At 37.8% G+C, this 24,385-nt stretch overlaps 1 protein-coding gene across 9 annotated transcripts in view; it reads left to right on the top strand.

Moving 5' to 3' along the window:
• The window catches only part of DOP1A (DOP1 leucine zipper like protein A), a 160,098-nt gene that overhangs the window by 105,560 nt on the left and 30,153 nt on the right, over window positions 1–24,385 (top strand). For 8 of the 9 annotated variants that reach the window (XR_012124158.1, XM_037004942.2, XM_073219408.1 and 5 more), the window contains 7 exons: window positions 3,280–3,432; window positions 5,304–5,404; window positions 6,814–7,073; window positions 8,691–10,680; window positions 11,489–11,600; window positions 11,707–11,889; window positions 13,402–13,527. Coding sequence is in view for 8 of the 9 variants with exons in the window: in XM_037004942.2 (XP_036860837.1) it covers window positions 3,280–3,432; window positions 5,304–5,404; window positions 6,814–7,073; window positions 8,691–10,680; window positions 11,489–11,600; window positions 11,707–11,889; window positions 13,402–13,527 (2,925 nt within the window). In the remaining variant the exon portion in view is untranslated. The remainder of the gene's footprint in view (window positions 1–3,279; window positions 3,433–5,303; window positions 5,405–6,813; window positions 7,074–8,690; window positions 10,681–11,488; window positions 11,601–11,706; window positions 11,890–13,401; window positions 13,528–24,385) is intronic. The other variant, XM_073219410.1, reaches the window with a different exon arrangement.

Genomic DNA, 24,385 nt, shown 5'->3' with positions numbered 1-24,385 from the left:
GCTTTTTTGTGGCCTTGTATGTGGTCTATTCTGGAGAATGTTCCATGTGCACTTGAGAAGACTGTGTATCCTGCTCCTTTTGGGTGTTGGGTTCTATTGATGTCTGTTAGGTCCATCTGTTCTACTGTGTTGTTCAGTGCCTCTGTGTCCTTACTTATTTTCTGTCTGGTGCATCTGCCATTTGGAGTGAGTGGTGTGTTGGAGTCTCCTAAAATGAATGCATTGCAGTCTATTTCCCTCTTTAGTTCTGTTAGTATTTGTTTCACATATGCTGGTGCTCCTGTGTTGGGTGCATATATATATTTAGAATGGTTATATCCTCTTGTTGGACTGAGCCCTTTATCATTATGTAGTGTCCTTCTTTATCTCGTTACTCTCTTTGTTTTGAGGTCTATTTTGTCTGATATTAGTACTACAACCCCTGCTTTCTTCTCCCTGTTGTTTGCATGAAATATCTTTTTCCATCCCTTGACTTTAATCTGTGCATGTCTTTATCATTATGTAATGTCCTTCTTTATCTCTTGTTACTTTCTTTGTTTTGAAGTCTATTTTGTCTGATACTAGTATTGCAACACCTGCTATTTTCTCCCTGTTGTTTGCATGAAATATCTTTTTCCATCCCTTGACTTTAATCTGTGCATGTCTTTGGGTTTAAGGTGAGTCTCTTGTAAGCAGCATACAGATGGGTCTTGCTTTTTTATCCATTCTATTACTCTGTGTCTTTTGATTGGTGCATTCAGTCCATTTACATTTAGGGTGATTATTGCAAGATATGTACTTATTGCCATTGTAGGCTTTAAGTTTTTGGTTATCAAAAGTTCAAGGTTAGCTTCTTTACTATCTTACTGTCTAACTTAACTCGCTTATTGAGCTATTATAAATACTGTCTGATGATTCTTTATTTCTGTCCCTTCTTATTCCTCCTCCTCCATTCTTCATATGTTGGGTGTTTTGTTCTGTGCTCTTTTTAGGAGTCTTCCCATCTAGAGCATTCCCTCTAACATACCCTGTAGAGGTGGTTTGTGGGAGGCAAATTCCCTCAACTTTTGCTTGTCTGGGAATTGTTTAATCCATCCTTCATATTTACATGATAATCATGCTGGGTACGGTATTCTTGGTTCAAGGCCCTTCTGTTTCATTGCATTAAATATATCATGCCATTCTCTTCTGGCCTGTAAGGGTTCTGTTGAGAAGTCTGATGATAGCCTGATGGGTTTTTTTTGTAGGGGACCTTTTTTCTCTCTCTGGATGCCTTTAATAGTCTGTCCTTGTCCTTGATCCTTGCCATTTTAATTATTATGTGTCTTGGTGTTGTCCTCCTTGGGTCCCTTGTGTTGGGAGATCTGTGGACTTCCATGGTCTGAGAGACCATTTCCTTCCCCAGCTTGGGGAAGTTTTCAGCCATTATTTCTTTAAAGACACTTTCTATCCCTTTTTCTCTCTCTTCTTCTGGTACCCCTATAAGGCAAATACTGTTGTATTTGAATTAGTCACACTGTTCTCTTAATATTCTTTCATTCCTGGAGATCCTTTTATCTCTCTCTGCCTCAGCATCTCTGTATTCCTGTTGTCTGATTTCTAGTCCATTAATGGTCTCTTGCATCTTGTCCATTCTCCTTTAAAGTCTTTCCAGAGATTGTTTTATTTCTGTATTCTCCCTCCTTAGTTCTTGCATATTTCTCTGCAAGTCCATCAGCATGGTTATGACTTTTGTTTTGAATCCCTTTTCAGAGAGATTGGTTAAATCTATCTCCCCAGATTCCTTCTTAGGAGAGGATGTGGAAGATGTATGGGTTAGCCTGGTCTGGATCAAATTTTTTTGCCTTTTAATGTTGATAGATGCAGTGGTATGCTGTTGACTCGTCTGTCAGCTGGGAGATACAAGACCCTTTCCACTTGCTCTTGGCCTCTCTTTACTGGGACAATGATGACCCCTAGCAGCTTGTGTTGGGCAATTGCGCATAGACTGGGTGTCTGTTTCTTGCCTGGCCGCTACGGAGGAAGCTCCCTTGCTGTGGGCATAGCCAGCGTCAGGCTGCTGCTCTGCTATGTCAGGGCCAAGCCAGAGGGGGAACGGATGGGGGGCTGTTTGTCGCCGTGTGGGGTCTCAGAGCTGCTGCCCAGGGGGTCAGGGCTCCTGGAGTTCCCCAGGCTTCCCAGCTTCTGGGCTAAGTGTCCCGGGATGCTTCCATCCAGCTGTGGGGTCCCTGTCCCTTTATGACTTTCAAAAAGCACTTGCTTTTCTGTGTCCAGGAGCACTGGCTGCGGGGACCCACTCACTGGTCTTATTGTCCTGTTTCCCTAGTATCCAGCACCCCATGCACTGTGTCTCTGCTGTAGTGTGGATCGCTAAGATTGGCTATTTAGCACTCCTGTGCTCCCTCTCCCTCCCCGCTCTGACTCCTCCCACCGGCAGCTGCAGTGAGGGTCCTTTGGGTCCTGCTGGGCCACAGCTTGTATCTTACCCCCTTCGCGAGGTGCTGGGTTCTCATGGGTGTGGATGTTGTCTGGCTGTTGTCCTGTATCTTCTGGTCTCTCTTTTAGGGATAGTTATATTTGTTGTATTTTCAAAAATATATGTTTTTGGGAGGAGATTCCCACTGTCCTTCTCACGCTGCCATCTTGGCCCCGCCCCCCGTATTGCATCTTAAGCAGGTTGATTCTTCATATATAAAAAAATTAAAATTTTAAAATCTGATTTCAAGTCATTGTGCCCCTCTAGATAGTTCCTTCTGCTAGTTTTGAGTTGTTTTCTATGATGTTATGGTGGTACCCTGAAGACTGTTGAATTTTTACTGATGCTCTCATACATCATCAACTGCTGTGTTAACACATGTAGCTCTGAAATACATATGACCTATTTTATATGTGTTTAGTTTGGATATTTGGAGTATGAATTATATTTCATTTTGCAACCTATAACCATAAATATTAAATTGCATTCAATGTGGCATTTGTATCCTCTTAAGAATAATGTATTTTAGCATCACTTTATTGAATGTCACTAAAATAGTCAAAAGGGATCTTATCTGAGCCCTGCAGAAAGTACATACATCTCTGATGTCTAAAATATCAGAGGACTGTCATAAGAGGTTATAAAGGCCTGGATGACCTGTAAGTGGGCAGATGGAGAGCTGCCTGTTTAAATCTCATCCCAGTGGCATAATGAGTATTAAAGACCTTCAGGTCTAGCAGTCAGAGGCTTGCTTGTACGTAATAGGAAATGTTTGTTTTTATTTATGTTTTATAACCTTGTCACTTTTACATCTTTTTCTGTAGCATTTAGCTTTAACGCTGTGGGACCAGCTGGGAGATGGGACACCTCAGCACCACCAGAAGAGTGTGGAATTGTTTTATCAATTACATAACTTGGTCCCTTCTTCTAGCATCTGTGAGGATGTTATAAGTCAGCAGCTGACCCATAAAGATAAGGTAACCTTTTCTCTTCTCATTCTGTGTCTACCCTCCCCACTCCCCACTCTCATTATACCAAAGGGTAAATTAAGGAAACTCTAGGGAAATTATTACAGTTAACATATGAATATGAGGTAATGTAACTTCATTCAGAGGAATCTTGGTCTCTTTAAGATAAAGATGTTCTCATTTTTTAGAGGAAAATTCTTTACAAAAGTGTCAGTAATATGAAAATGATGTAACCCAAAATCAAATACTGGGTTTATTTCTTGGTTTAGGTCATCAGCTGTGGGTAGTAATGATTAAGGTTGTTACTGGTCCAGGTTCTTAGTTCATGGGAAGAGGTATCAGTGGCCTCAGTTTTGAAACTGATAGATTCTGTATGTGAAATTAAATGATGTATATTAAGTTAATTTTATGAGCTATAGAATGCTAATATGTGAGATTATATTATTTGCATTATAATAAATATCTAAAATAAGGATTTTGTATCTTAATATATACAAAGGGATATACAAGTCAGTCAGAGTAAAGATAGCTGAGTTACAAATGGACATGAGGAGAAGCTGGAACAATCATTCTGATTGACCTCTTTAGGGCAACTTAATGAAATTTGTGGTCTCCTGTGCCTGTTTTGTAATATAAACAAGATTTTATTAAACAGCTTTTAGAAATGGATTTCCCTAATTCTAAAAAACTCTAAATATTGAGTTTGAATTGGTCACTTAAAAAGGCTTTGAGTAAATGAAGCATGGGGGTGTAAAGAAGCAGCAAATAAAGGAGTAAATGAGAAGAATGAAAATTTTATTCTTAGAAAAATGTTAAAATTCTGTTTCTCCTTCAACACATTGGTTCAAAATACTTCAGAAATAAAATTTTAAATAAAGCCATTTAATTTAACAATTTGTTTTACATTAAGTATAAATCTAGGACAAATTATATACCTGTATACTTGCATAACATTTCATTTTTAAAGAAATACTAAATTCTGAATTTGTACATCCAAGAAAAAAATTAAAATACCTTTAATGCTTCCTTTTTTTTCTTTACATTTTTGTATTGGTTGACGTACAAACACAGGTTTCAGAGGAAAAACATCTATTAGGCCCATAGAAAAAACAAGCACTCCTCTAACCTATCATAAGCAATTTAGACAGTTGCAATCCCTGATATATGGAGGCTTTTACTTGAAGGATTCCACAAATGCTAGAGGAAGACTATAAAAATTTTGATAATTTCCATTTGGTTAATAATATATGTTCATTATCTATATGAAATGCTCATCTTTCTAAATAACTAATTTTTACATTGTTCTACCCATTGTTATCTTAATACTTAATCTTTTCCAAATAATCCCCAAAGTGATATATTTTTCTTACAGAAATGTCTTTTTTAGGTGTTTAAGTTTTTTAAATTTAATCTTATAAACCAGCTTTATAAATAATGATAAATTCCTCTGGATTAATATTTAATTTCTGGGAGCAAAAGATAATTATATAGTACAATCAAATCAATTTTGATTACTAAGTATTTATATTAAAATGAGGAGGAAAGTGCTTCCTCTACTCAAGATATCACAACATGTACATTAGCTGTCTCCACCCTCAGTTATATAACTAGTAAACAGATTTATTGGTAAATTGACTAGTCTAAATAGTAATTCTATTATAAGGTAGCATTAAATGATCCTTTAGGTTTACTATTCCTGTATATATTTAAGTATTTCCTACATTTCTATTTCTATGAAAAATACAAAGTTTATTGCATTGTATATTGGAATACTGTAGACATTGAACATAATACTCTCTTAAATGACTACTTTGATTTTACTAAAATCACTTAATATCGTCAAGGAATAAAATAATTTAATCTCTCATATTCCTCCTCAGAAAATAAGGATGGAAGCTCATACCATGTTTGCAGTTCTTTGGCATCTAACAAGGGACCTTCATATAAATAAGTCATCATCTCTTGCACGTTCTTTTGACAGGTTGGTTACATTTTGTATTCAGATTTCACAGTCAGAGATTTTAATGTCTCCTGAATCATCTGGCTAGTTTGGCAGGGGATGGAGACAGCGATTTATAGATTTTATAAAGAGAATTTACAAATTTTTTTAAAGCAATGTGTACCATTTCATTTGACTGCCAGATTTTTCCTTTCTAGCTCTGGAGTACCCAATGAATACCCCTTCCTTCCTTTGGATGAGACTATTCATCAAGTACCACCTGTGTGCCAGCCACCATTCTGGATGTCAGGGATACAGCAGTAGATACAACCTTCTTGAGTTATATTCACATTCAGTGAAATTTCATATGAGCAATAGATTGTATAACTGTTCTCTAGCAATTTTTTCTCAATCTTCTTCCTCAACTAGACTTACAAAGTCTACAGCTCAGATACTAACAAACCCCTTTGGTGGATTCAAAGAACCTATAGCTAGCTGCCTGAGAGTGGTTTTGCTGTTTGTCTAGACTACTTAGATGATTCAGGCCCCAAATGAGATTTGCATTAACTTCCAAGGAGATGCCATTTATAAGTAGTTTCACATATTAGCATAACAGCAGTCCCACCAGCAGGTCTCATAGAGGTGGCCACAAGTCTAATTATACTTAAAACCTAACTCAGGATGTGTGCTCTACTGGACGTTATTTCAAGGGTCCTTTTCAATAGCATCGCCATTTTTAAATGGTTTAATAGGAGACTGAACCACTACAATGAACTATTGTACCCCGGTTGTGCCCCTACAATGAACTAGCCTTGGCCTTAGGTTCTTTACAAATACCATCTCTTATTTGATCATCACTTTCCTCATCATACAAGTGAGACAATGAAGGCCTAGAGAAATGAAGTGACCTGCCCCAAACCACAAATAAAGTAGATGATGGCCCAGATTTGCATCTTGGATTATTTAATTCCAAAACACACCTCCATGCCTTTCACAAAAGGTCTTTCCTTGAATTAAGCACATAGCTTGACTTCTTAAAGAGAATGGGAGCGGAGCAGGACAGGCTGGCAGGAAGTAGTATTGACAAGCAGGAGGATCAGTAGTTGGTGATATGAATGGGAGTATGTTGCTAAAACAAGACTAGTAATCTAAGTTTTTTTCTATTTAGTATTCATCATACAAAAGTAATGTATGCTTGTGAAATTTCAAACAATAAGTTTAATAAGAAAAGAGAAAATACTATTTTCTCCTTTCTCATTGAATCTACTGAGACTAAGGATTAAGATTATTAAAATGCTGTGATCAAATGTTTACCCTGACAGTGTGATTAATTTAAAATAGTTAATTCAAAATAAGAAACACACCTTATAATAGTTAATTTTAGAAAATCTGGAGTGTTACAACTAAAGCAGGTTTTTTTTCTTTGTCTTGATTATTGGTGTTTACTGTAGGTCACTGTTCATCATGTTAGATAGCCTTAACAGTCTCGATGGTTCTACTAGCTCTATGGGACAAGCCTGGCTGAACCAAGTCCTACAAAGACATGATATCGCGAGAGTTTTGGAACCATTACTATTGCTCCTGCTTCATCCCAAAACTCAGAGAGTTTCTGTACAGCGTGTACAAGCAGAACGTTATTGGAATAAGACTCCCTGTTATCCCGGAGAAGAGAGTGACAAGCATTTCATGCAAAATTTTGCCTGCAGCAATGGTGAATATCACATGGAAGTAGAACAGCTTTATTTAGAATTATTAAGTTATAAAATCAAATGAGAGGTGAACACAGTAGTGACTGGCAAGAGAATCGTATGTGAGACTTTCTTTTCTCAATGGGCTTACTTTCTCCCTTATGCATGCACTTGCATGTGGGCTAGGTCAGAAGGTACTTCATCAGATACCATCTTGGAGAACTTGACTGTCTTGGGTCAGTTGATTTTTTCAGGGGTGGAATCAGCAGCTCTGGTCAGAGACATTCTTCAGTTTTGATGGAAATTCCTTAAGAGTTTATTGAGCAATCCTGGTCCTGTAATGCTCTGTAGACACCTTACTAAAAATGTATAGTAAGCTTACAATGCACATTTATATTTCATCAGTCATTTTCCTCATCTATAAAATAGGAATGTTACCCATCTATCAAGGCTTTGTTGTGAACCTTAGATATAGTCATGTTTATGATATGTTTAGTACAGTGACTGGCTAGTGTTTGATAAATATTCACTATTATTTATATTTATGCTATTTATTCATATTTACATTATATATTTATACTACCATTACTGTGAGATCCACATTTCATAAGCTGAGTGATACCCTATATAATACAGTAATAATGGCCCTTAGATTAATTTATTGTAATTTATGGACAAAAGACTCTCACATATCTTATTTTTATCTCTTGACAAATAACCCTGTGAGGTTAGTAATGAGAAGGTCAAGCAGGGAGCTGATGCTTAGAAGGCTGTGGCTTTCTCAAAGTCCTATGGCTGGTCAGTGATGCAGCAGGAACCAGATGTTTTCTTTATCTTTATCTTTAATGTGTTTTCTCAGAGGCGTGGTTCCTTTCTCTAGCTTCCTTTCCACTGCTCCCCCCGAATCTTCTAAGAACGCGCCCTGCCAGCCAGAACTCCTTTGTGTCAGCACTTCCCCTGCTCTAGTTCCTTTCTGTCGGCTGAATTCTCGCCTTCCCTCTGAGATCAATCTCAGATCTCACCTCTGGTCCTGCCCTTTTTAAAGATCACCACCAGAATAATATGCCCTCCAAAAAGTATATATAAGTGGATAAATGTATGATCCCCTATTAATTTTAAACTTATTAGAGAGAAAAATGATGTCTTTTCCTTCTCTCACCCTGTGTCTCCTGGTCAAAGGCCTTACTTGTATAAGGTAATTCATAACTATGTTTGTTGAATTTTATTAAAATTAAGGAGGTTATAGATTTCTACATCAACTCTCTACTAAACTACTTGAATTCTTAAGAAATATTATAACTAAAGGGCAATACCACAAAGGAAAAAAAGCTAAAAGTTTGTACAGCGTTAAAAGGATGTCTTAGAGATAAGGGCAAATTTTTACATTTTATTTGTGTTAAATGTGCTATTCTGTTTAATTCAATTAAGTAGGCTTTCTGTTGTTGAATTGTTTGTATAAATTCTAGTTAATAGTCATCTACATAATTTTCTAAAAGATCTGATATAGTAAAAATACTGAAATATAATTTTAATAGGAAAATATAAAGTGATGAAACTGATGATTAAAAATCTTGAATTCAGTCTACATTTCAGTCATTTTAATATATTTTTCCTTCTTTACTATTTTTCTCACATGCCAGTAAGCCAAATACAAGTCATTGCATCTAAAGGAAATGGTGAAAAGCCACTTACCATGGATGAAATAGAGAACTTTAGCCTCACTGTTAATCCATTAAGTGACAGACTTTCCCTTCTAAGTACCAGCAGTGAGACAATTCCAATGGTTGTATCTGATTTTGATCTCCCAGACCAGCAGATAGAAATACTTCAGAGTTCTGACTCTGGGTGTTCACAGTCCTCTGCTGGGGACAACTTGAGTTATGAAGTTGATCCTGAAAATGTAAATGCTCAAGAGGATTCTCAAATGCCAAATGCAAGCTCTCCAGATGATGATGTTCAGCAGGTAGTGTTTGACCTGATATGTAAAGTTGTAAGTGGTCTCGAAGGAGAATCTGCATCAGTCACATCTCAGTTAGAAGCTGAAGCTATGCCTTTGACGCACAGTGATGTAGATCCAGGCGAGGAAACAATTAAAGCTGAAGATCAGTCAGCCCAGCAGAGTCAGAGTGCTTTGTTGAATAACGAAATTTCTCAGTTTCTGTCTGTATCTGTGGAGGGAGGCTGTGAGTATGTGCCAAATGGAATCTCCAGAAATAGCTCCTCGCCGTGTATTTCAGGAACCGCACAGACTGTCCAAGACTCTGCTGTTACTTCTACAGAAACCAAGTCTAGACAGAGGAGTCACAGTAGTATTCAGTTCAGCTTCAAAGAAAAATTATCAGAAAAAGTCTCAGAGAAGGAAACAATTGTTAAGGAGTCAGGTAAACAACCAGGAGCAAAACCTAAAGTAAAACTTGCAAGAAAAAAGGATGATGAAAAGAAAAAACCTTCAAGTGAAAAACTCAAACAAACCAGTGTATTCTTTAGTGATGGTCTGGATTTAGAAAACTGGTATAGCTGTGGAGAGGGAGAAATTTCTGAAATTGAGAGTGACGTGGGTTCTCCAGGATCACGGAAATCTCCCAGTTTCAACATCCATCCTCTCTATCAACATGTGCTTCTGTATCTCCAAGTGTATGATTCATCTAGGACTTTGTATGCTTTTTCTGCCATCAAAGCCGTCTTAAAAACTAACCCTGCTACTTTTGTAAATGCCATTTCAACCACCAGTGTAAATAATGCATATACCCCTCAGTTGTCTCTGCTTCAGAATCTACTGGCCAGACATCGGATATCTGTTATGGGCAAGGACTTTTATAGTCACATTCCAGTGGACTCAAATCATAACTTTCGGAGTTCTATGTACATAGAAATTCTTATATCCCTCTGCTTGTATTACATGCGTAGCCATTACCCAACTCATGTTAAGGTCACTGCACAAGATTTATTAGGAAATCGAAATATGCAGATGATGAGCATAGAAATTTTGACACTCCTCTTTACTGAGCTGGCAAAAGTAATAGAAAGCTCAGCAAAGGGTTTCCCTAGTTTTATCTCTGATATGTTATCTAAGTGCAAAGTTCAGAAAGTGATTCTTCACTGTTTGCTGTCATCTATCTTTAGTGCACAGAAATGGCATAGTGAAAAAATGGCAGGTAAGAACATTGTTGCCGTGGAAGAAGGTTTCTCAGAGGACAGCCTCATCAATTTCTCAGAGGATGAATTTGACAATGGCAGTACACTTCAGTCACAACTTCTTAAAGTGCTTCAGAGGCTCATTGTTCTAGAGCACCGGGTAATGACTATCCCCGAAGAGAATGAAACAGGTTTTGATTTTGTTGTATCTGATCTAGAACACATTAGTCCCCATCAGCCCATGACTTCTCTTCAGTATTTGCATGCTCAACCAATTACATGTCAAGGCATGTTCCTCTGTGCAGTGATACGAGCTTTACATCAACACTGTGCTTGTAAGATGCACCCACAATGGATTGGTTTAATCACATCTACTCTGCCTTACATGGGAAAAGTTCTACAGAGAGTGGTTGTTTCTGTGACACTACAACTTTGCAGAAATTTAGATAATCTAATTCAGCAGTACAAATATGAAACAGGATTATCTGATAGTAGGTAAGGATTGATTTTTAACTGTTATTGACATTTTTCACATATATGACTGCTTAAATGTCCAGAAAGTCACAATTTGAGTAAATAAACTAGTGGTGATCAGAAGGTTACAAAGAAGAATATTCAGGTTGAGGTAGAGTATCAATACAAGAATCAGGAATGGAAAGGAGAAGAAATACATAAACAAGCCTTTGCTCTCCTAAAAGCTGAAATTAATTTTGGTGCTTTTCTTAGCTGACTGAGCTGCCAAAGGTAATAGAAAGTGCAGCCAAGGGTTTCCCTAGTTTTATCTGATGAGTTATCTAAGTGCAAATGAATTTCACACTAAATTACAAATAATTCTTTTCCCATCTGATTTTATTTCTTATTTTGGATCTCCATGGTTTGTGGCAAATTCTATCTGTATCCCTATGCCATGTTCAAAATTAAGTCTGTCAGAAACTAGCCAGATGTTTAATACACTAGTATCTGGTTTATCTCTTTATAACCTCAGTTGCTACATGTGTAATATAAGAAAACTGCCTGTATCATTTAATATTGATATGCCTGCCATTATGTAGTTGTGAGATTTACTGGCTATATTTGTCTAGTTTATTTATAATTTTTGTAGCCAAAAAGAACTTTAGAACATTTACTGCAACTCACTTGTTTCAGAAATTAGTATACAAAAGCTCCTAATTTATTCTTTTAGTCACTTATTCATTTAATTATATTGAGCACCTACTGCGTACCTAACAGATGCTGGACATTACTGTTGATAAAACATGAACTTTCACAGAACTTGTGTTCAAATGAATGCATTTTATTTCAGGCCTCTGTGGATGGCATCAATTATTCCACCAGATATGATTCTTACTCTTTTGGAGGGAATCACAGCCATTATCCATTACTGTTTGTTGGATCCTACCACACAATATCACCAAGTAAGACAGCACAAATATTTGACTACTTTTTAAAGACTATGAGTCCTAATAAGTCTCCATTTGTAAACCTCAGTAAGTGATATGTTTTTCTCCCCAACTTTAATAGCTTTTGGTTAGTGTAGACCAAAAACACTTATTTGAAGCCCGCAGTGGAATCCTCTCAATCCTTCATATGATCCTGTCTTCCGTGACACTGCTTTGGAGTATACTGCATCAGGCCGATTCTTCTGAAAAGATGGCTCTTGCTGCATCTGCATGTGTGACCACCATTAACCTTGGAGCCATAAAGGTCAGACAATTCACACTTCATCTTGAGCTCAAGAGTCTATGAGGACTTTCCCAAAGATTATATTCAGAATTTGTGAATAATTTGAGTGGTATTTATGGCACTCTTCATGGTCTGAGCAATTAATCAATTTTTAACCATTTTATTAAGATAAGACATAACACAAAATTCACCCACTTTAAGTATATAAAATACAGTTTTTTTTAAAGTAAATTTCGGGGTGAAACTATCACTTCAGACATGTTTTTGAGCATGTCCATCACCACAAAAAGATTCCTCGTGCCCATATGGAATCTCCCTGGTTCCATCCCTAACCCCAATCAACTACTAATCTGCTTTTTTCTGTATATAGAAATTTGCTTTTTCTGGTCATTTCTTATAAATGGAATCATACATTATTTAGTCTTCTGCATTTAGCTTCTTTCATGTGACAGTGTTTTTGAGATTCATTCATATGTGTTATAATCTTTTTTGTGGATATTTTAAGTTGACATTTTAATATGCAAAGCCCTCTTGGCAAACAGTTTAGCAATATGTACATAGAGTTTTGAAAGTTTCATAGTCTTTAACTTAGTAATCTACTTTAGTAAGCAAAATTATGCAGATATACATAAATATATGTCATATATATATATATATATATATACTCATCATAGCCTTATTCAATGACAGAGATAATAATAAATAAAGAACTAGTTAAATAAATGATCCTTTTAGGGTTACATTATGTAGCCACTGATAATTGTGATTTTAAAAATTCTTAGTGAATGGAAAAGAGCTTAAAACTTTAGTAAAACAGGGGTGTTACATACTTGAATAAATACTGTATTTCTGATTACTGTTAAAAGACTTATCCACAGGAAAAGGAGTAAAGGAAGTTCATGTGTAAATAGTGATTATCTCAGGATGATGGAATTAATGGTTTAAAATGTTTTCCTTCCTTATAAGGCATTTTTCAAATTTTCTAGTTTATAGTTAGAAGGAAATTACATGAATGTTTAAAAGCATGTTATGGCTGTGTCAGGTTGTCAAACTGACATCCTGCAATTACCTAATCTTCCTTGTAGACCTGACTTCCCGATCCTGGGTCATGGAAACACACCTGAACTGGGGGGAAGGAAAGGGGAGGGAACCATTAGAGAATGTTGTCTTAAGTGCTGATGTTTGGATCAAACTATGCATTTTGTTTGTTTAATTTCATTTAGATATAAAATAACCCAATTTTTAAAGATTCCACATCAAACATAATTGAATTTCATATATTTTTATATTATCTCATCACAGTGAATAGACTTGCATTTGGCAGACTGGTAGTTGTCATTTTTTAAGTGTTTTTTAATCCCTTTCAAGTTAAGATGACTGTGATTCATCTCTTAACACTATTAAAGCTTCCTTTATTGTTATGTAGGTGACAAAACACCTAAGTACTATATATTATTTCAAAAAATATGAAAAGGGCAGTCATTTTTAATGCTTTCATAATTTTTAATTTTGTCATTTGCTTAATTGTTTTAGAACTTGAGACAGCAGATCCTTGAATTATTGGGCCCCATTTCAATGAACCATGGTGTTCACTTTATGGCTGCAATTGCATTTGTATGGAATGAAAGAAGACAGAACAAAACCACTGCCAGGACCAAGGTATGTATTTAACTATTTGGTACTTTTTTGTTTTTTTTTTTGAAAAGTGACTACATGTTAACTTTCAACTCTATTAGTTGCAGTGGGGTTGCGATTAGGTGGGTGGTGGAAAAGCAACAGTTTGTCTACAGGCTTAGATAATAACATGCTGCCTAAATTCTTAAATAAGTATAAAAGACATTATGTGAAATAAGAAATGACTATGATATTAAAACTGTAGCTGTATTTTAAATAGAAATGGTAATATACTACAGCATATTTTATAAGCACATATTTTAGAGTACAAAGCAAGAATGTGGAGAGATTTTCATCTTAACTAGTTTTTATTATGACATTATAGCTTAAATAGTCTGTTTCTAAAGGTAATTCATATACAGGTTTTACTGGATTATAGATGTAAAAATGTTGCTTTGTGAATTTGAAAGCTCAAACTCAAGTTCTATATTGGAAATAATACTGACTCATTAAATTTTAAGGCTATTAAATTACATTCACATAAGATATGTTTTTCTAGCTAAAGGTTTCTCATCTGTTATTATTGTGCTGGTTTCACATTATTTAAATGGTGACATTTCAAAATCAATAAAAATACATATTCCCACTTATGACACTGTTTCACATGTGAGAATTCAGTAACAGATATCACATTAGACAGTACTGAAATCTTGAACTATTTAAAATCAGTCAAGGATATGTGGTTTAACATGACATATTGAACATAGCCATTTTTCCATGCTCTTTGACCATAAATAAAAGTAAAAGAATTTTAGAAAAAAAAAAAATGGCGATGTAAGAAGGCAAGGCAGGAGAGAGGAGCCAAGATGGCGGCCTGAGTAGAGCAGAGGAGCAGGGGAGGAGATTTCCTTCCCAAACCATATATATTTTTGAAAATACAACAAATACAACTATTCCTAAAAGAGAGAAGAGAAGATACAGGACAACAGCCAGGCTACATCTATACCTGTGAGAACCCAGCACCTCACGAAGGGGGTAAGATACAAGCCAGCCCTGGTGGGACCTGACTGCGCCCCACACCCCACCCCACCAGTGGGAGGAGAGGAGTCGGAGCGAGGAGGGAGTGGAAGCCCAGGACTGCTAAATACCCAGCCCTAGTGATCCACACAGTGCGTGGTGTGCTGGATACTAGGGAAACGGGACAGTAAAACCTGCGAGTGGGTCACTGCAGCCGGCACCCCTGGGACAAAAGAAAAGTGAGTGCTTTTTGAAAGTCTTAAAGAGATAGGGGCCTCATAGCTGGATGGAAGCATCCCAGCACACTCAGCTCAGCAGCTGGGAATCCCGGGGAACTCTGGGCGCCCTAAACCCCTGGGCAGCAGCACAGCTCTGAAGCCCTTCATGGCAATAAACAGCCTCCAAGTCCATTCCCCCTCTGGTGTGGCCCTGCCCTGCCATAGCAGGGGAGCTGCGTGAGAGCACCCCCAGCAACTACCCAGAGCCTCCTCCGTAGCCGCCTGGGCCAGGCTCAAAGCCCCTCTGGTATGCAGCTGCCTGAGACAAGGTGCTAGGGGTCACTGTTCTCGCAGGGGAGGAAGGCGACCAGCAAGCAGGAAGGGACTTTGTTCTCCCACCTGACACATGTGCCAACTGCCTACAGCTACCTCAATTGCCATGAAAAGGCAGAAAAAATTGATCCGGTCAAGAATAACCCAGACAACCCCCTAGAGGGATCCTGGGGAGATAGATTTAACCAATCTTCCTGAAAAAGAATTCAAAATAAAGGTCATAACCATACTCATGCACCTGCAGAGAAATATGCAAGAGCTAAAAGATAAAGTTGGGAGGGAGAATACAGAAATAAAACAATCTCTGGAAGGACTTAAGAACACAGTGGATGAGGTGCAAGACGCCGTTAATGGAATAGAAATCAGAGAACAGGAATACAGAGATGCTGAGGCAGAGAGAGATAAAAGGATCTCCAGGAATGAAAGAATATTAAGAGAACAGTGTGACTAATTCAAATACAACAGTATTTGCATTATAGGGGTACCAGAAGAAGAAGAGAGAGAAAAAGGGATAGAAAGTGTCTTTAAAGAAATAATTGCTGAAAACTTCCCCAAGTTGGGGAAGGAAATGGTCTCTCAGACCATGGAAGTCCACAGATCTCCCAACACAAGGGACCCAAGGAGGACAACACCAAGACACATAATAATTAAAATGGCAAGGATGAAGGACAAGGACAGACTATTAAAGGCATCCAGAGAGAGAAAAAAGGTCACCTACAAAGGAAAACCCATCAGGCTATCATCAGACTTCTCAACAGAAACCTTACAGGCCAGAAGAGAATGGTATGATATATTTAATGCAATGAAACAGAAGGGCCTTGAACCAAGAATACCGTACCCAGCATGATTATCATTTAAATAGGATGGATGGATTAAACAATTACCAGACAAGCAAAAGTTGAGGGAATTTGCTTCCCACTAACCAGGACAATTTAAAGGGACTGCTCTAGATGGAAGCACTCCTAAGGCTAAATAGATGTCACCAGAGAAAATAAAATCACAGCAAAGAAAGCAGACGAACCAAATACTAACTAAAGGCAAAAAATAAAATCAACTACTCACAAAAGCAGTCAAAGGAAACACAATAGAGCACGGAATAAAACACCTAACATATAAAGAATGTAGGAGGAAGAATAAGAAGGGAGAGAAATAAAGAGTCATAAGACTGTGTTTAGAATAGCTTAATAAGCTACTTAAGTTAGACAATTACAGTGTAAAGAAGCTGCCCTTGAACCTTTGGTAACCACGAATCTAAAGCCTGCAATGGCAATAAGTACATATCTTTCAATAATCACCCTAAATGTAAATGGACTTATTGCACCAATCAAAAGACACAGAGTAATATAATGGATAAAAAGCAAGATCCGTCTATAAAGTGTTACAAGAGACCTACCTCAAACCCAAAGACATACACAAACTAAAAGTTAAGGGATGGAAAAAGATATTTCATACAAACAACAGGGAGGAAAAAGCAGGTGTAGCAGTACTGGTATCAGACAAAATAGACTTCAAAACAACGAAAGTAACAAGAGATAAAGAAGGACATTACATAATGATAAAGGGCTCAGTCCAACAAGAGGATATAACCATTATAAATATATATGCAACCAATACAGGAGCACCAACATGTGAAACAAATACTAACAGAATTAAAGGAGGAAATAGAATGCAATGCAATTGTTCTAGGAGACTTCAACACACCACTCACTCCAAAGGACAGATCCACCATACAGAAAATAAGTAAGGACACAGAGGCACTGAACAACACAGTAGAACAGATGGACTTAACAGTCATCTACAGAACCCAACACCCAAAAGGAGCAGGATACACAGTCTTCTCAAGTGCACATGGAACATTTTCCAGAATAGACCACATACCAGGCCACAAAAAGAGCCTCAGCAAATTGTAAAAGATTGAAATTTTATAAACCAACTTCTCAGACCACAAAGGTATAAAACTAGAAATCAATTGTACAAAGAAAACAAAAAGACTCACAAACACATGGAGGTTTAACAACATGCTCTTAAATCATCAATGGATCAATGACTAAATTAAAATAGAGATCAAGCAATATATGGAGACAAATGACAACAGCAGCACAATGCCCCAACTTCTGTGGAATGCAACGAAGGTACTTCTAAGAGTAAAGTATATACCAATCCATGCCTATTTAAAGAAGGAGGATAATCCCAAATGAATAGTCCAAAGTCACAATTATTGAAATTGGAGAAAGAAGAACAAATGAGGCCTAAAGTCAGCAGATGGAGGGACATAATAAAGATCAGAGAAGAAATAAATAAAATTGAGAAGAACAGACCAATAGAAAAAATCAGTGAAACCAAGACCTGGTTCTTTGAGAATATAAACAAAATAGATAAGCCCCTAGCTAGACTTATTAAGAGAAAAAGAGAATCTACACACATCAACAAAATCAGAAACGAGAAAGGAAAAATCATGACAGACCCCACAGAAATACAAAGAATTATTATAGAATACTATGGGAATCTATATGCTAATAAGCTGGAAAACCTACAAGAAATGGACCACTTCCTAGAAAAATACAACCTTCCCAAGACTGACCAATGAAGAAACAAAATCTAAACAGACCAATTACCAGCAACGAAATTGAGTTGGTAATCAAAATCTAACCAAGAGCAAAACCCCCAAGCCAGACAGATTTACCACGGAATTTTATCAGACGTACAGAGTAGACATAATACCCATTCTCCTTAAAATTTACCAAAAAATAGAAGAGGAGGGAATACTTTCAGACTCATTATATAAAGCCAGCATCACTCTAATACCAAAACCAGGCAAAGATCACACCAAAAAAGAAAATTACAGACCAGTATCCCTGATGAACATAGATGCAAAAATATTCAGCAAAATGTTAGCAAACCGAATTCAAAAATACATCAAGAGGATCATACACCATAACCAACTGGGAGTCCTCCCAGGGATGCAAGGATGGTACAACATTCGAAGATCCATCAACACCATCCACCACATAAACAAAAAGAAGGACAAAAATCACATGATCATCTCCATAGATGCTGAAAAAGCATTTGACAAAATTTAACATCCATTCACAATGAAAACTCTTAACAAAATGGGTACAGAGGGGGAGTATCTCAACATAATAAAGGCCATATATGACAAACCCACAGCTAACATCATACTGAACAGTGAGAAGCTGAAAGCTTTTCCTCTAAGATCGGCAACGAGACAGTGATGCCCACACTCCCCACTGTTATTCAACATAGTACTGGAGGTCCTAGCCACGGCAATCATACCAAAGAAATACAGGGAACCCAGATAAGTAAAGAAGAAGTCAAACTGTCACTATTTGCAGATGACATGATATTGTACATAAAAACCCTAAAGACTCCACTCCAAAACTACTGGACCTATTATCAGAATTCAACAAAGTTGCAGGATACAAAATGAACACACAGAAATCTGTGGCTTTCCTATACACTAACAGTGAACTAATAGAAAGAGAAATCAGGAAAACAATTCCATTCACAATGGCATCAAAATGAATAAAATACCTAGGAATAAACCTAACTAAGGAAGTGAAAGACCCATACCCTGAAAACTACAAGACACTCATGAGAGAAATTAAAGAGGACAGTAACAAATGGAAACTCATCCCATGCTCTTGGCTAGGAAGAATTAATGTTGTCAAAATCGCCATCCTGCCTAATGCAATCTACAGATTCAATGCAATCCTTATCAAAATACCAACAACATTCTTCAACAAACTGGAATAAGTAGTTCTAAAATTCATATGGAAACACCAAAGACCCCGAATAGCCAAAGCAATCTGGAGAAGGAAGAATAAAGTCGGGGGGATTTCACTCCCCAACTTCAAGCTCTACTACAAAGCCACAGTAATCAAGGCAATATGGTACTCACACAAGAACAGACCCACAGACCAGTGGAACAGAATAGAGACTCCAGACATTAACGCAAACATATATTGTCAATTAACATACAATAAAGGAGCCATGGACATACAATGGGGAAATGACAGCCTCTTCAACAGCTGGTGTTGGCAAAACTGGACAGCTACATGTAAGAGAATGAAACTGGATGATTGTCTAACCCCATACACAAAAGTAAACTGGAAATGGATCAAAGACCTGAATATAAGTCATGAAACCATATAACTCTTAGAAAAAAACATAGGCAAAAATCTCTTGGACATAAACCCGAGCGACTTCTTCATGAACATATCTCCCTGGGCAAGGGAAAAATGAACAAGTGGGACTATATCAAGCTGAAATGCTTCTGTACAGCAAAGGGCACCACCAATAGAACAAAAAGGGAGTACAGTATGGGAGAATGTATTCATAAATGACAAATCCGATAAAGGGTTGACATCCAAAATATATAAAGAGCTCATGCACCTCAACAAACAAAAAGGAAATAATCCAATTAAAAAATGGGCAGAGGAGCTGAACAGACAGTTCTCCAAAGAAGAAATTCAGATGGCCACACGAAAAGATGCTCCACATCGCTAGTCATCAGATAAATGCAAATTAAAACCACAACAATGAGATATTACCTCACACCAGTAAGGATCGCTACTATCCAAAAGACAAACAACAACAAATGTTGTGAGGTTGTCAAGAAAGGGGAACCCTCCTACAATACTAGTGGAAATGTAAATTAGTTCAACCACTGTGGAAAGCAGTATGGAGGTTCATCAAAAAGCTCAAAATAGAAATACTATTTTACCCAGGAATTCCACTTCTAGGAATTTACCCTAAGAATGCAGCAGCCCAGTTTGAAAAAGACAGATGCACGCCTGTGTTTATCACAGCACTATTTATAATAGCCAAGAATTGGAAGTGACCTAAGTGTCCATCAGCAGATGAATGGATAAAGAAGATGTGGTACATATACACAATGGAATATTATTCAGTTGTAAGAAGAAAATAAATCCTACCATTTGCAAGAAGATGGATGGAGCTAGAGGGTATTATGCTCAGTGAAATAAGCCAGGAAGAGGAAAACAAGTATCAAATGATTTCACTCATATGTGGATTATAAGATCAAAGAAGAACTGAAGGAACAAAACAGCTGCAGAATCACAGAACCAAAGAATGGCCTAACAGTTACCAAAAGGAAAGGGACTGGGGAGGATGGGTGGGAAGGGTGGGGTAAGGGGGGTAAAAAGAAAGGGTGCATTATGATTAGCATGTATAATGTGGGGGGGCCACAGGGATGGTTGCGCAACACAGGGAAGACAAGTAGTGATTCTACAGCATCTTACTACACTGATGGACAGTGACTGTAATGGGGTTTGTGCGGGCAACTCGGTGAAGGGGGGAGTCTAGTAAACATAATGTTCCTCATGTAAGTGTAGATTAAAGATACAAAAAAAAATGTAAGCTGAAGCCTCCATGAGTGTTTGAAGAGACATTAATAAATGTCATGTGAAAATAAAATTAAAAAAAAGAAGACAAGGCAGAAACCTCCTCCCCAAATCAAATATAACACGAAAATATAGCAAATACAACTAAACCTGAAAATTACCTGAAGACTGCAGAACTGACTGCCTACATCTGGGGAAAAAGAGAAGACCCTACAGAAAAAGGTGAAGTGGCAAAGCCATGATCTGGTGGGACACAAGCCTTCCCTCCACCCCAGCCTCCAGGCAGGAGGAAGAGGAACTGAACAGGAAGGCAGTAGAAGCCCAGGGCCACTGAACACCTGGCCCTGGAGATCTGCTTCAGAAACATGAAGCCACATTACATGGTGCTCTGGTGATAGGTTGGGGTGGACAAAAGACAGGTGGAACACTTGGGGAGGCTGGGATCCTAGCTGCTTGTGGAGGACAGGCACTCTCTACTGGCCCCCATGGGCAATTTTAAAGGCTTCTTAGCTGCAAGAGGAGCACCAGAGGGGCAAGCAGTACACAGTGCTCTTTGCTTAGGAGAAAGGTTAGGTGGACAATACCTCCTCGCCCTCCCCTCATCCCAACATGTCATTAACTCTCAGGAGGCCCAGATGCTTCATCCCCCTAGCTGGCAACACAGCCCCAAGACTCCTCCCTGTGGCATGTCACCTGTCAGCCAGCAGTGGAATCAAACTTTGTTCCCATGTAGGCAAAGGGAGACCCTCCAAGCTTTTTTAGCCCTATGTCGGGCCAGCCAGGGACCTACGTGTGGAAGCCCACGCTGGGGGCTCTTTCCTCCCATCAGGTGCAGGTCCTGCTCACCAGCTGCTGCCACTGTCGCACTGCTTGCCATCATCACAGAGGCCTGATGAAGGGCAGCCCTGCCTGTAGCAGCTGCAGCAGTGTGGCTCCAAGGCTCCTCCCTGCTTGTGAGCCCACTTATCCAATGACAGTGGAGGCAGGCACTACAGCCAGGAGGCAGAGGGAGATTTCTCGGCCCTGTTTTCTCTCAGCCACATAAGTACTGTGGGAGCCAGTCCCAGGACTTCCTTCTGGCAGAGGCTTGTTTCACTTTGTCTCACTTGTCAGTGGCCCCTGCCATCACTACTGGCCAGGTGGGATTGTCTCCACCCACAACTGCTGTGGCACAACACTGAGTACCTTCCTGCTCACGTCATCAGTTGATGGCCCACACAGCCCACCTGAAATCAGATCACTACAGGCCAGACGGAAAAGTGCCCTGCCCACCGCACAACCACATTTGGGGCTTCAACACAGGAAACTGAGCTTCTAGACACTAGAGACATCGTAAAGATAAGAGCAGAAAATTCCTCCTACACATAGGAATTTTCCATAGGAAACACTAGGAAAAAAAAAAGAGCAGAGGAATCTGTTCGAAACAAAACTACAAGACACAGTAACTGTAATGGGATATGTGGTGGGACTTGATAATAGGGGGAGTCTAGTAACCATAATGTCATTCATGTAATTGTACATTAATAATAGCAAAAAAAACAAAAACAAAAAACTACAAGACAAACCACCAGTAAGAGGGCTGAGTGAAACTGAAATCAGCCATCTTCTTGATAAAGATTTCAAAATGAAAGTCATAAATATGCTCTCAGATCTACAGGAAAATATTCAAGATCTCAGGAAGGACCTCAACAAAAAAATAGAAGACCTCAAAGAAAAGTAACTCAGAGATGAAGAATACAGTATCTGAAATGAAAAATATAATGCAGGCTTACACAAGTTGAGGAAATTATATGTGATCTGGAAATTAGGGAGTAAGAAAACAATGAAGCCAAAAAACAGAAAAAAAAACATCTCTAGCAATGAAAGAATAGTAAGAGTGCTGTGTGACCAACCCAAATGGAACAATATTTGCATTATAGGGGTACCAGAAGAAGACACAAAGGGATAGAAAGTCTCTTTGAGGAAGTAGTCATTGAAAACTTCCCCAATCAGGGGAAGGAAACAGACACTCAGTTCATGGAAGTGCAGAGATCTCCTAATAAAAGGAACCCTAGGAAGACAACAACAATACGTTTAATAATTAAAATGGCAAAGATCAAGAACAAGAAGAGAATACTGAAAGCAGAGAAAAAAGATTACTTATAAAGGAAATCTCATCAAGCTACCAGCAGACTTCTCAGCAGAAACCTTACAGACCAGAAGGAAATTGCATGATATATTTAATGTAATGAAACAGAAGGGCTTCCAACCACTAAAAGCAGCAAGATACACATTCTTTTCAAGTGTACAAGGAACATTTTCAAGAATAGATCCATACTAGGCCACAAAAGAGCCTCAATAAATTCACAAAGATTGAAATTGTATCAAGCACCTTTTCAGACCACAGAGAGATGAAACTAGAAATAAATTGCACAAAGAAAACAAAAAAGCCTACAAACACATGGAGGATTAACAAAATGTTCCTAAGTAATCAGTGGGTTACTTAAATTAAAACAGAGATCAAGCAATATATGGAGACAAATGAAAACAACTCAGCAGCCCAAAACCTATGGGATGTAGTGAAGGAAGTTCTAAGCGTAAAGTATATTGCAATACAGGCCTACCTCAAGAAAGAAAAGCGATCCCAAATGAACAGTCTAAACTCACAATTCCTGAAACTCGAAAAAGAACAAATGAGGCCCAGACTTTATGAGAGACATCGTAAAGATCAGAGCAGAAATAAATATAACTGAGAATAAAACACTAAAAAGAATCAATGAAAGCAGAAGCTGGTTCTTTGAGAAAATAAACAAAATAGATAAACCCCTAGCCATACTTAACAAGAAAAAAAGAGAGTCTACACACATAAACAGAATCAGAAATGAAAAAGGAGTAATCACAGTGGACACCACAGAAATACAAAGAAAAATTATAGGCTAATAAATTGGGCAACCTAGAAGAAATGGACAACTTTCTAGAAAAATACAACCTTCCAAAACTGACCCAGGAAAAGAGAAAATCTGAACAGACCAATTACCAGCAATGAAATTGAATTGGCAGTCAAAAACCTTCTAAAGAAGAAGAGCCTGGACCAGATGATTTAACAGCTGAATTTTATAAAACATTTAAAGACGACCTAATGTCCATCCTTAAAGTATTCCAAAAAGTAGAAGAGGAGTGAATACTTCCAAACTCATTCCATGAGGCCAGCATTACTCTAATACCAAAACCAGAGAAAGAACCACAAAAAAAACATTATAGACCAATATTCCTGATAAGCACAGGAGCAGAAATCCTCAACAAAATGCTAGCAAACTGAATTAAAAAGTACATCAAAAAAAAAGATTATCATGACCAAGTGGGATTTATTCCAGGGGTGCAAAGATGGTACAATATTTGTAAATCAATCAATATCATACATAACATCAACAGAAGAACAAAAACCACATGATCATCTCCATAGATGCTGAAAAAGCATTTGATAAAATTGAACTTCCATTCATGATAAAAGCTCTTAACAAAATGTGTATAAGAGGGTACATACCTCAACATAATAAAGGCCCTATATGACAAACTCACAGCCAACAACATACTTAACAACAAAGAGCTGAAAGCTTTTTCTCTAAGATCAGGAATAAGACAAGGATGCCCACTCTCACCACTTTTACGCAACGTAGTACTGGAGGTCCCAGCTACGGCAATCAGATAACACAAAGAGATAAAAGACATCCACATTGGTAAGGAAGAAATTAAACTGTCAATGCTGATGACATGATGTTATAAATAAAAAACCCAAAAGACACCATCCCAAAACTATTAGAACTAACAACTGAATTCAGCAAGGGCTCAAGATACAAATTAATACATAGAAATCTGTTGCATTCCTATATAATAACAACAAATTAGCAGAAAGAGAAATCGGGAAAAGTCCATTTACAATTGCATCCAAAAGAATAAAGTGCCTAAGAATAA

Source organism: Manis javanica, chromosome 13 (genome assembly GCF_040802235.1).
Source record: "Manis javanica isolate MJ-LG chromosome 13, MJ_LKY, whole genome shotgun sequence".
In the NCBI taxonomy this organism is placed as follows: domain Eukaryota; kingdom Metazoa; phylum Chordata; class Mammalia; order Pholidota; family Manidae; genus Manis; species Manis javanica.
This window is presented reverse-complemented; position numbering and strand designations above follow the sequence as displayed.